This window comes from Lucilia cuprina, chromosome 4 (assembly GCF_022045245.1).
Source record: "Lucilia cuprina isolate Lc7/37 chromosome 4, ASM2204524v1, whole genome shotgun sequence".
NCBI lineage: Eukaryota > Metazoa > Arthropoda > Insecta > Diptera > Calliphoridae > Lucilia > Lucilia cuprina.
The window spans coordinates 21,538,095-21,551,236 of NC_060952.1; the positions used below are offsets into that span (position 1 = coordinate 21,538,095).

Consider the following 13,142-nt stretch of genomic DNA (forward strand, 5'->3'; position numbering starts at 1 on the left):
TCGGTATACTTTAAGGTGGGTATTGGACCAATATTTTTGTATGTTACAAACATCAGCACAAACGTATAATACCCTCCCCACTATAGTGGTGTAGGGTATAAAAAAAAATAAATAAATAAAAATTGGTGTGGTGTCATTTATTTGGTTTATAAAGAAATAAATATTTCTATTTGTTTTTTTTACTTTTGTTTTGAACACTAATTTTGTTTAAAATTAACATAAATAAGGTTTTTGGCATAATTTGCATATGTTGCCCAGAGTAGAGATGGCACGAAAGGTAACCAAATAATAAAATATTTAAGAAAATTAATGAGACAATTTGCTATAATTTAAAAAATTAATATACTTACTTGTGTTTGTTAGTATAAAGTAAAAATATTTATAAACCTAAATTTGTTTAATTTAGTTTGAAAAGAATTTAAAAGTTTAAATTTTTGTAAGATTTTTATATATATTTTTATTTTCATTTCTTTTTTTATTAATTTTTAGTTTAATGTTGTTGTTGATTTTTTTGTTTGTTTTATTACAATATACATTTATTAAATTTAAAATTTTAATTTTATTCCCTTCATTAGATTTTGTGTTATTTTACTTAAGTTTAGTTTTTCTTACTTTACAATACACATTTCTTTCTTATATGTTTTCTCAATAAATAATAATAATTAATTATAAATTATGATTTAATATTTATATATAGATTTGTTTTTAAATTAAGTTCTTTATCTTTTTTGCTGTTAACCAGTGCTTAAGTATTCATTTTTATATCATTATTATTAGTTTTTAATAATTAAATAATTAAAACTATATATTTTATTTTAAAGAGTTTAAAATTAAATAAAACGTTTAACTAAAATTTTCTAAAAAAAATTAACTAAATTTTAAATATTTAGTAAATATTATTTATACATATTTTCAAAGATAAAAACTATGAACATTTAAAAAGAAAATGGACTTTAAATTTTTCTTTAATTAAATAGGTTTTTTTTGAAAGATGTCATGAAGTAATTTCAAAAAAAATTATAAGTGGACGGACATACATATTTTAGAAAATGATTGAAATTTAACAATAAATTAATTGAAATAATGAAAGGTTTAATTAATAATAACACAGGCCAACGAATATATTATAATATAGGTGAAATCACTTAATTATGCGGCGAATTCATAGAATATCCCAATATTGTATAGCTTGAGTTTAACTATTATTCGATTTTACAAAAACTACAGATGTATGTTTCCTATTACCATAAATTATATAAATTCTTTAAAATTTTTTTTCAATTATGGACCGATCCTAAAAATTTGGTAGAAAGATTTTGGCTTATATGAAACTTCTTTTGAATTTCATCGCTACTCATGCTGCTAAAGCAGTTACGCTCGTTAAAGCTGTTTTCTGGAGGTCCACTTGTATGGGAGCTATTCGAAAAAGTGAACCGATATTGCCCATTTTCAATTATAAGAAATTTCAACTGTCCGTGTGATTTCGTGATTTCAACAGACAGACGGACGGATGGACATGGCTAGATAGTCTTAGAATTTATTAAGGACCCAGAATATATGTATATACTTTTATGGGTCTATGACCAATATTTCGATGTGTTACAAAACCCATCTTTTTCGATGGTGGGTATAAAAATTATTTTAACAGACAGATTTACTACCGGTTAAACGATAATCGGATATTGAGATTGTAGCCATGAAAGTATCAAATAAAACATGGGAGTATTACGGTACTTTTGCACATAAAATAGTATAATCAAGTATGAATGTATAGTCGGGCGTAGCCGACCATATGATACCCTACACCAGCCAGTATGTATGTTAAAAATGGGGATTATTTTAAAAAAAATAAAGCATTTGGTTTATTTTTTTAACTTTATTTCGGAATATTTTTACTTTTTTTTTGGCAAAAAAAGAGATTTTTAAGAGGGCTTAAAGGATAGTAGGGCAAAATATGGCCCTATTCTTAAAAATGTTGGTAGGGGGAGTTAAGTCTTCTTCAATATTATTTATGTAGAATTTAAAAGTGTTATTAGTGTTTGTAAGTGAATTTTGACCTTTAAGTCATTTTCTGAAGGGGAGTTTGTATGGGGGATAGGGTCAAATGAAGCCCGATCATTACAAAAATCGGGAGCGTCATTTAAAGTTGTATAAAACTAAGTTTTGTCGACTTTTGTTAACATAATGGATGATTTAAATTAATTATAAGCCAAAAGGCCATATTTGGGGGGTACGGTTGTATGGGGGCTAGTAGAAATAAAGTTAAACATAATTAAGTGAAAAATTTTTTCGTAAAAAGTGTTTTTCATCTCTGAGCTGTGGTGTCACTACTATTCGAAACTTTACTTCTGTTAAATGACAGAATTTCATATTTGGGAAATTTTAAATTGGAGAAAATCGGAAATTCCTTTAGTGAATGTTATGTAAAAAGTTTTATTATCGTTGACCTGTTTAGAGTTATGAAATGGTTTACAATTGTTTTTTTTTAATTAAACTTAAAAATCAAATTGTTATAAAAGTTTTAAATAGGTTTTTAATTTGATTAAATTTCAGAACTTTTAGCTTTGTTTCTATGTTGTTTATGCAAATTTTCTTTTTCAAATGATTTCCTAAACTTTTTCTCTTTTTTCACCATATCACTGTAAAATGTATTTAATTTATTTTTAAATATATTTTATTACTGTAAAATTTCATTTATAAAGTTTTTGTTGTTTTCTGTTTTTATTTTCTTTTTTTCTTTTAATAAAGTTTATTGTTATTTGTTTTCAATAATTTATTTGGTTTTTGTTTAAAGAGTAAAATGCATCCAAAAAGTTTTGTTAATATTTTGTTGTTCGGTTTTGTTTTATTTTTTTTAGTTTTGTTAATATTGTTTTATAATCATGTTTGCTCTTTTTTATTCATCTCTTACTACGATTGACATTTTGTTTAGTTTACTAAAAAATAATTATCTTTTAGATAGTCTTTCTGTAATTATATTTTTTTTTTAATTTATGGACAAATAATTGTGTAAATAATAGAATTATAATAATATAATTAGATGTGTTAAGTAATAATTTAAAAAAATTATAAGAGAAATATAAATTTATACTAAAAGTTTAAAAGCTTTTAAATATTGAATTTTAGCAATTTGCAACTACAATTTATAAAGTTCATTACAAATTTATGAACTGTTTACGGCAGCTAATACCATCAATAAAAAAAATATAGCGATTGTATAATATTTTTAATATTATAAAAAATTTAAGCGTAATTTAATCAGATAAGTTGTTAAAAGTTTATAGACATTTTAGAAAAACACAGTATATGGAAAATTTTCAGTTGTAAAAATGCTTCTTATCAATAGATTTAGTTATTTAATTTACTTTCTATAATACAATACATCTCGTCTATCTATTGACCTTGACTATGAACTGTATGTAATATATTTATTCAAAAAGTAAAAGGTGAAATCAATTGTAATACAAATTTTGCATTTTATAACTGTATACTATAATAAACAAAAGTAATTCGGAAAGTTTTTTTAATTTGATCATTTTCATCTGAAACCCAAGTTAGGCTAAAAAAAGTTTTTTGTTAAAAAAGAAAGCTTATGAAAAAACTTTAAGCAAATGCTTTAAAACAATGTTTGCTAATAAATTATTTTTGTTTGAAAAAGAAAGCTTATTGCAAAGCTTTTTATAAAAAAGTTTTAAGTGAATGCTTTAAAAAGATGTTTGGAAATAAAACTTTCAAAGATTATTTAAAAACTACTTATACTGCCAGTTTTATGAACAAGCTTTTTTCAAAAAGGTTTTTCTTAAAAAGTCAGCTATGAAAAATACTCTGAAAAAGCTTTAAAAGATATTTGTGTAAAAAAAACTTTTCAAAAAAGCTTATAAAGTCAGTTTTATAAAAAAGCCCTTTGCAATAATAAAGTTCTTTTTAAACATTTTGAACAATTTTTTTTTTTTAAATTTAATGATCCTTAGTACAATTTTCGAAGAAACAACTTTTAAAATATGACTCTTGTACCTATTTTTAACATCTTCAGTTATCGTTTAACTGGTAGTTATTCTTCCAATACAATTTTTGTATGAAAACTTTCCATATAATAAAAAAACAATCTTTTTGTATGGAACTGTTTGAAAAGATTTTTTAAAAAGCTTTTAATTAATGATTTTAAAATAAAGCTTTGTGCTGATAATTTTAAAGGAAGTTTATTGAAGAGCGTTTTATTTAAAAGCTTTTAATAAATTCACTTTTGAAGAGCTCTAAGTAAAAAAAAGCTTTTTAAAATACTACTCATAACGTCAGTTTTATAAAAATCTTTTCGATGAGCTTTTCTAACAAAAAAATAAGAGTTTTTTTAAAGCTTATTGAAAAAGCCTTATGAAGAGATTTTTGTGATAAAAGCTTTTTATAGAAAAACATTAATTCGAAAAAGCTTTTAGTTTATGATTTTTAAGTACCTTTTTGTGGTACGACTTAAAAGGCCTATTTTATGAAAAAGCTTTCTAATGATACATTTAAAAGAAGTTTATTTAAAAGCCTTTTGAAGAGAAAGAGCTTCTAATAAACTTTCTTTTGAAGAATTTTAAGTAAAAAATTTTATCAAAGAAAGAGGTTTTTATATAAAAAGGAAGCTATTTTTAAAATACTACACATAAGATCAGTTTTATAAAAACAAATTCAGAAAGCTTTTTCTTATTAAAAAATTTAATATTTTTTATAATAAAAGAGCTTTTTTGAAGAGATTTTTAAAAAAGCTTAAATAATAAAAAAATATAAATTTTAATAATAATAATAATAATAATAATATTTCATTAATTTTCTTTCAAAAACTTTTATTTTTACATTTAATTTTTCACATTTTTGTTGTATGTATTTTTTTTATTATTAAATAGTGTAAAATTTCATTCTTGCAAGTATTCCAAAATATATATTTTATATTTTTATTATTTATACTTATTTCATAACTTGTTCTTCTTTAAAGTAAATTATATATATTTTTTTAATTATTAAGGGATTTATTTTTAGAAAAACCTATAATTATGGTTTTAATAACAAAAACAAAATGAAAAGCAAATTCATTTATATATGTATGTATATGTTTGTGTGTAATTTTATATAAATATTTTTGCATTTTTGTTAAAAAAAACTAATTAAAATTGTATTTAAAGAAAAAAAGGAAGAATCTATGGATTTTTAATTTAAGCTTTTAAATTAGTTTATATATTACACGGTTTATATGAAATTTTAAAGACACTGTTTTTTGTAAAACAAATAAAATATCTATTTTTCTATAGAAATATTTCAAAAAAATGTTTTTGTTTTACAAAATTACAGTCTTAATTAAAATAAAATTGTTTTTTTTTTTCTTAATTTGTTATTAATATTTTACATATATTTTGTTGTTATTGTTGTTTTTTGCAGACATCTATACATACACAATAATAAATTACACAGTACATTTTAACTAACTGATAATTACTTATTAAATTACACTGTTTATTTAGTTTTGTTTTAAAAATTTTTATTGTTTAAATAATAGTTAAGTAAAAACAAATTTAATATTTCGTAATATATGTGAGATTATAACACCATTTCCCTTTGATGTATAATGACCTAAAACCTTTAAATATAAACAATTTTGAAATAATTTTCAATTGAAAACTTTATTTTGAAAATAGATCTTTTTGGAAATTTGAAAATTGTAAAAAAAGAAAAAAATTTTAAAAAAATTGTTATTACTTTTTAAACCTTAACTAATTAATAATTTAATAAATAATTTCATACATTACTCAAGTACATGATTTGAGTGTTTTTCTTATATAATTTCTTTCTGCTAGTTTTATATGTATATGGGATTACAAAATACTTAATGTTGTATAATTTGCCGAAAAGTATTTGCTTTAAAAAAATATAGAATTTTACTAAAATTAACTAAAATGAAAATTAGTTTATTTTGGTTTTGTCAAGAAAACAAGTGCAATAGAATAATTCTAATTTTTTGTTTGTTTTTTTTTTTACTTCCAAAACAAATTAAAAATATTATTTTTTGTTTGTTTTATGTATGTATATAAAATATAGCATAATAATAATTTAAATACAATTAATTAATATATGATATGATAAATTTAAATTCAACTACAAGAAATAGTTCATTTGTCTTACCAATCAGCACTAGTGTTTGTTTGAATATGTTTTCTTTTTTGTTGTATGTAGTTTTAATGATTTGAATAAATGTCTTTGAAACATAAAGGATAATATGTTTTTTCGATATTTTAGTTTGTAGAATAATACAAATGTAATTTGAAAAAAAAATCATTTTGAATTTCATTTGCAAAAAAATGCAAAAAATATCCATAATTCTAAAAAAATTTATAAAAAAATGTAAATTTTTATATAAAGTTATTAATTTTATCTAATTTTACTTCAAAAAGCTAAATTTGTTGAATATTTTCCTAAAAAACAAAATTTATCGAAAAATTGTGCAAAAAGCTAAACTAGAATTGAACTAGAACTGAACTAGAACTGAACTAGAACTGAACTAGAACTAACTAGAACTAGAATTAACTAGAACTAGAATTAACTAGAACTGAACTGAACTAGAACTGAACTAGAACTGAACTAGAACTGAACTAGAACTGAACTAGAACTGAACTAGAACTGAACTAGAACTGAACTAGAACTGAACTAGAACTGAACTAGAACTGAAATAGAACTGAACTAGAACTGAACTAGAACTGAACTAGAACTGTACTAGAACTGTACTAGAACTGAACTAGAACTGAACTAGAACTGAACTAGAACTGAACTTCGACTTTTCTAAAAAATAAAAATTTAAAATAATTGTCTAAGAAAAAGATGAAAAATTTTCTTTTAAAATAAAATTGTATTTGTTTTTCTTATAAGAGAAAATTAATAAAAGATAAATTTTACTAAGAAAATTGTTAAAAAAGGAAAATTTATGAACAATTTCATATAAAAAAGAGGAGTATTTTAATCAAATTTTCTAAAAGACAGAAAATTTTTCGAAATAGATAATAATTTTAAATTTTTTTCAACTTGTTCTGAAAATTGAACAAATTTCTGAAAAAATAATTTTTAAAACAAGAGAGAACTAATACAAATTTTAGTAAAAAAGTTAATTTTCCAAATTACAATTGCAAACTGTGTAAATTTTGTCACAAAATAATTTTCTACTTCTAATGTTAAATTTCCTTTTTAATGTTCTAATAGCTGTGGTTTGTTGTTGTTGTAAATTTTCAAAGGAACATAATTACAAATGAGGATATACATTTTATTAATATAGTTTTTTTTAATAAAAATTAAATAATTTCTTTCATATTTTATTTTGTTAATTAGTTTTGAAGTAGTTTTTAGTGTGTTATTTCAAGTACAAATAATGATTATATAAATTTATATTTATTAAATTTTTGTTACTTTTGATTGTTTGTTTTAAAAAGATGATAATAATTCTATACAGATTTTACAAGTTTTCTTTAGTTGCTAATATAAATGAGTAAATGACTGAGCGAATGAGTGAATGAAAGTTATGGAATTAAATGAGAAACTAAAATGAAATTAAATGAAAATATTTAATGGGAATGTAAATTACTTTCTACCCATTTATACAGTGATGTTTGTGAACGAGCCACCCATTCTACATTGGAGGCTACGCTACTTAAGGTCATATTTAAAACGTCCATGCCTGGACCTCGTCCAAAACGATGCACTAACGATTTAAGCTAAAAGTAGTTTAAGATAAGATAATTGTCATTATAACCTTATTTATGTTAAAAGAGTAATTAGAAAAACAGGCACTTACCTCATCGTAATCAAATTTTGTAGCACCATATTGTGTTATGGCTGATATAACTTTGGCAAAAGCTATTGTTCCCTGACCCATTCTTGACTCCAAGTCAAACCATTTTGCCTGCAAAAATCTACAGGCCATAGCACCACCTGTTGGTGTACCAGCTATCGCTTGCACTACTTGCACCACTTCGGCAGTGGGCAACATTGTAACATGCGACAGCAGACGATTTTGTAGCCAAGCATCTTTTGTACGGCCTAGTGCTCTCAATAATTGCATACGTTCTACAAAACTTTCAGATGTGCGCTGTAGCGTTACAAAACGTTCCCAACAATGTTGCCAGTAAATGTATTCACCCGATAATATTGAGCCCGTGTAAACAACCTGTTGCGTGTAAGAGTAGACAAAATTTACTTTAATAATATGTTTGTAGAGAAAAATATAATTATGTGGTTTATTACCTCTCTTAAATTTGGTGGTATGGCGGTGCCATTGTAATAGAGAAATTGATTTAACATATTTTTTGATTTCGTTATACTATCAATATCTTCCCACAGTACTGAGGCCAATAAAACTTCTGGTCGCATTAATCTACAATAAAAATGTTAGTATGAAATGTTTTTTATGATTTTTTTAAAAGCTCACCTTGTGGCTTCATCACCATCATCGTTCCAACCAATCTTCTCTATCACTGTGGATAATTTCATTTTTATGAATTCAGAAAGCATAAGGAAACATTCTGAGTACTTAAGAATACGACGCCATTTTTCTAAATGACGCAAAGCTAAAGCCATGGGACCCCAGTTGGTTTCACTAGGCAGATATTGTATCATATTCATGGTTATTTCACATGGCAGCAAATTAGCATGACAGAGAGTAAAAGCATCAGATAGCAGACCCAAACGATCCTATGAAGATTAATGTTTTAAATTTATTTTGTAATATATATGAAAAAATGTTACACTTACTTCACCCGAAAACTTTTCGGGATCATTGGATAAATCCTCTATAATATTCGCCCAATTATCATCGTTGTAAAGAACGCGATAATAACCCGATTGTCGTGCATTTACTTTAATCCATTTCACATTCTCAGCCACATTGAAAGTAACTGTATTAGAAGGAAATATTAATTTGTGAATAAAATAGTTGAATTAAACAGTAATTATTTGAGAAAATTGTAGACTAGACTAGGAACCAGACTAGACTATAGTCCAGACAATGGACTATATTATAAACTAGTTTATAGACTAGACTATATACTAGACTTTAGGCTTAACTATAGACTAGACTATAGACTAGACTTTAGACTAGACCATAGACTATAGACTAGACTATAGACTATATACTAGACTATAGACTAGGCTATAGACTAGACTATAGACTAGACTATAGACTAGACTATAGACTAGACTATAGACTAAACTATTGACTAGACTATAGACTAGACTATAGACTAGACTATAGACTGGACTATAGACTAGACTATAGACTAGACTATAGACTAGACTATAGACTAGACTATAGACTAGACTATAGACTAGACTATAGACTAGACTATAGACTAGACTATAGACTAGATTATAGACTAGACTTTAGACTAGACGATAGACTAGACGATAGACTAAACTATAGACTAGACTATAGACTAGACTATAGATTAGACTATAGACTAGACGATAGACTAGACTATAGACTAGACTATAGGCTATATATTAGACTATAGACTAGACTAGAAATTTTTTATATATTTTAAACTTTCTTACCATCAACATTTTGCATCCATAAAGTTTCCGTTTGATTATTCAAATCAGTTACATAAGTTATGGGAAAAATCCATTTCATTTGTGCAGGAGGTTTCTGTTTACTGGCAGCAGTTGGGGCCGCAGTTGTAGTAGTGGTCGTTGAAGTTTCCGTATTATTTGCACTTGTTTTATTATAGTTATTGCCATCGTATGTTTCATCATGTATGGCTAAAAATTCGGCGGGCTTAAAAGGTTTTTGCGATATGCTTATTTTATTGCCCAATTTGGTTACGGTCAGTAAGGGGAAACCCGATTGATGGGTCCACAAAGACATCATATCCTAAAGATAAAATAAATTATACATTAGTTGTTTTCCATTAAATTTGATTTTTTACATTTTGTATTTCAATTACCTTAATATTTTTAGCACCATTAGCTTTTTTAGTGCAAATGTTCCATAAATCTAAAGGTTCCGCTGTTTTAAAACGATTCAATTTAAGAAAACCTCCTAAACAAGTTCTGAAACGATCTTCTCCTATAGCCGTATGTAACATGGAAAATATGGCGGCAGTCTGTCACACGATGAAATAAAAAAAAAACAAATATTTAAATAAATTTCTAACAAATGCAAATGAACACTTACTTTTTGTATAAAGAAATCTTCATTATTACCATCATGGCTAGTGCCATTCATGATGCTATCCCAACCTTGTATAGCATCAATATCCAAAGCTGCAGTAGCCATATTCAACAAATACATTTCTCTGAGAGGCCAATTTTCCTGTAGCGGCGATAACGTATGTATGCCCAAGTATTTTATCAAACCCTCCCACAGCCAAACATCCTTAAGTACTTTCCTTGATGTTATACCCCCAAAAAATTGTCTTACAATAGCTTCTGCTATTAGCAAAGCACTTTTTTGATATTGTTCAGTAGTTTTGGATTCGGGATCGGTTAGGAATGATGTTTTTAATGTTACCAAACCCAAAGAAGATATAATATTACGATCCAACGAGGGTAGAGCAACAAAATCTACCTTTGTCAGCGGATAACTGACATCCAGCCAAGTTTGCATATATTCCAAAACATCACGGGATGTGTGCAAAATAAATGAAGATCGAGGTAAAAGATCACGTGGAGCATAGAATGTGTACGAGGGTGCTCTCTTAATGGTTGAACCTGTTGATTGACTTAAGGCTGTGAGATTTTTTGTGTCCAGTTCTTTGGCAGGAGCTATTGTTGTTGTAGTGGACATGTTTTTACCCAGAATATTAAAATTCAGCGAATGCGTTAACGCTGTTATATTACGCACTGGCGGCTTCTTCTCTTTCTGTTGAGTGTAATTATTTAATTGTGCGGATTTTTTAGCACCAGCTCCGTAGGGCGGTGTTTGTGTGGTGGGCATGTAGGCAGCTGAAGGTTGTAAAGATTCTCGCTGAAAATCACTCACAACCCATGCAACAGCATCGGCTGGCAGGGGTGGTGTTTCGATGAAATCATCACGTAACTATGGTTTAAAAATAAAAGAAAAGTTAGCAAAATTAAGTAGTTTTTTATTTATTAATAACTTACCAAGCCTGTACCCATATAGAACCCTACATCCTCTGTTGTGTGTACAATGGAATTGGAAAGACCTATATGGAAACGATCTCGAAATACTGATACTCGGAAGGGTGCTCTTATGTGGGGTTCATCGAAACATGGGAATGCTTTGCGAGCTCCATTAGGTCTAAATACTGTGGCAGCTAATAATCTGAAAGATAAAATATTTTAGAAAATTCTCAAGTAGTTGTGACATACGATATCGTTTAAAATTCAATTTTCAGTTCAAAATTCAGTAATAAGTCAATATTAATACTGAAAATAACACAAACATACCTTTCTATACCATTTGAGCTTTCATATTGATCGACATAGAAACCTTCTGGTTCTGGATTTAATTTTGAATACCAACGTAAATTAAGTGTGTAATTAGATTTCTTTTTTAATTTATCTTTTACTTCAATATACAATTGTTGTCTAGGTGGGTATTCTAAGAATTTGACAATTTTAATGATACTCCCCCTATTGCCCATTGGAACAATGGCCTAAAAAGAAAAATGATACAAGTCAAAGGAATATTTTAAATGTTTAATACAAAAGAAAAATATATGCTTAAACAAAACACATAATAAAAAGTAGGAGAACTAAATTAATAGAATCCATTTAATATGCTGACTCTGTTGATAATGATGATTGATAAAAAGTTTTATTTATAAATAAAAAAAAAACTGTAACAAAATAAGAAATGTGAAAAGTAACGAAACCCACCTTTTCTGTGACATTTAGATCCTGTATATGTAAGACAATAAAATTGGTTTCCTTTTCAATAAATAGATCGATAGTCACTTGACCTTTAATAATAAGAAAAAAAAGAGAATAAGAAAATATTCAAATTAATTAATTGTTTATAGGGAAAGGCAAAATAAGCATTAGTTAAGTAAATAAAGAATAAAAGTTAATGTTAAACAAAAAATCAATTTTTAAGAAAGATACAAATCTTTTCATTATTTAATGACAATTTTTACAAAGAATGTAGAAACCACGAATCCAGAATTAAAAAGTGCTTTCTTAAAACTTATTTATGTATTTCAAGAGATACGTTATGTTATTTATTTTGGTAATAGTTTAGATAAAGATTAGTTCTATTTCAGTTCTAGTTCAGTTCTAGTTAAGTTCTAGTTTAGTTCTAGTTCAGTTCTAGTTCAGTTCTAGTTCAGTTCTAGTTCAGTTCTAGTTCAGTTCTAGTGCAGTTCTAGTTCAGTTCTAGTTCAGTTCTAGTTCAGTTCTAGTTCAGTTCTAGTTCAGTTCTAGTTCAGTTCTAGTTCAGTTCTAGTTCAGTTCTAGTTCAGTTCTAGTTCAGTTCTAGTTCAGTTCTAGTTCAGTTCTAGTTTAGTTCTAGTTCAGTTCTAGTTCAGTTCTTCGTTACTTCTAATTGATTTCAAATTTGAAATCATCTTAAAATTTATACATAAGTACAAAATTATAACAAATTTTGCACAAATTCTATAAATTAAGTATTTGTCATCAAGTTCGTTTTTATTTTTTTGTGGCAAACCTTTACACAAACATACCTTTAACATCCAGCGTAGTCAGATTCGGATGTATTGTCACCATGTAACGTAACGGTCTTATAAATGTTGGCAAAGTTAAGTTTAACCATGGAAATGGTTCACCATTTGTTGCAATCGGATTAAATGGTTGTGTGACATTCTCTTCATTCGTATGATGACCAGTTGGCAATTTACGGGCGCACGAACAATCTGAAAAAGGAAATTAAAATAGAAACTCATTAATCACACCCTCCAGTCTCGACAGACATAAAGTCAAAGAATCATTTTGTTTGCTATTTTTTTTACTATATATATTTTTTTATTTTCTTTTATTCCTTCTGATATGTACGAGTATAATTTATTATTTAAATAAAAATAAATTAAAAAGATAAACAACACTCTATGCTGTTATTGTTTACATACATAATAGAAACTAAAAAAACAAACAAGAAAAAAAAACAATACATAGATTAATGAATAATTATACATAATTGAATAAAAAAA

The 13,142-nt window shown here is 26.1% G+C and overlaps 1 protein-coding gene across 6 annotated transcripts in view; it reads right to left on the reverse strand.

Annotated features, from left to right (window-relative positions):
- Positions 1–7,106: 7,106 nt before the first annotated feature.
- The window catches only part of LOC111684713 (endoplasmic reticulum aminopeptidase 2), a 53,664-nt gene continuing 47,628 nt past the window's right edge, over positions 7,107–13,142 (reverse strand). For 5 of the 6 annotated variants that reach the window (XM_046948953.1, XM_046948949.1, XM_046948950.1 and 2 more), the window contains 12 exons: positions 12,660–12,848; positions 11,857–11,939; positions 11,425–11,633; positions 11,119–11,299; positions 10,190–11,053; positions 9,960–10,118; positions 9,568–9,886; positions 8,770–8,912; positions 8,447–8,709; positions 8,263–8,392; positions 7,814–8,185; positions 7,107–7,733 (listed from right to left, as the gene is read on the reverse strand). In XM_046948953.1, the coding sequence (XP_046804909.1) occupies positions 7,584–7,733; positions 7,814–8,185; positions 8,263–8,392; positions 8,447–8,709; positions 8,770–8,912; positions 9,568–9,886; positions 9,960–10,118; positions 10,190–11,053; positions 11,119–11,299; positions 11,425–11,633; positions 11,857–11,939; positions 12,660–12,848 (3,062 nt within the window). In that variant the 3' untranslated portion in view covers positions 7,107–7,583. The remainder of the gene's footprint in view (positions 7,734–7,813; positions 8,186–8,262; positions 8,393–8,446; positions 8,710–8,769; positions 8,913–9,567; positions 9,887–9,959; positions 10,119–10,189; positions 11,054–11,118; positions 11,300–11,424; positions 11,634–11,856; positions 11,940–12,659; positions 12,849–13,142) is intronic. The other variant, XM_046948952.1, reaches the window with a different exon arrangement.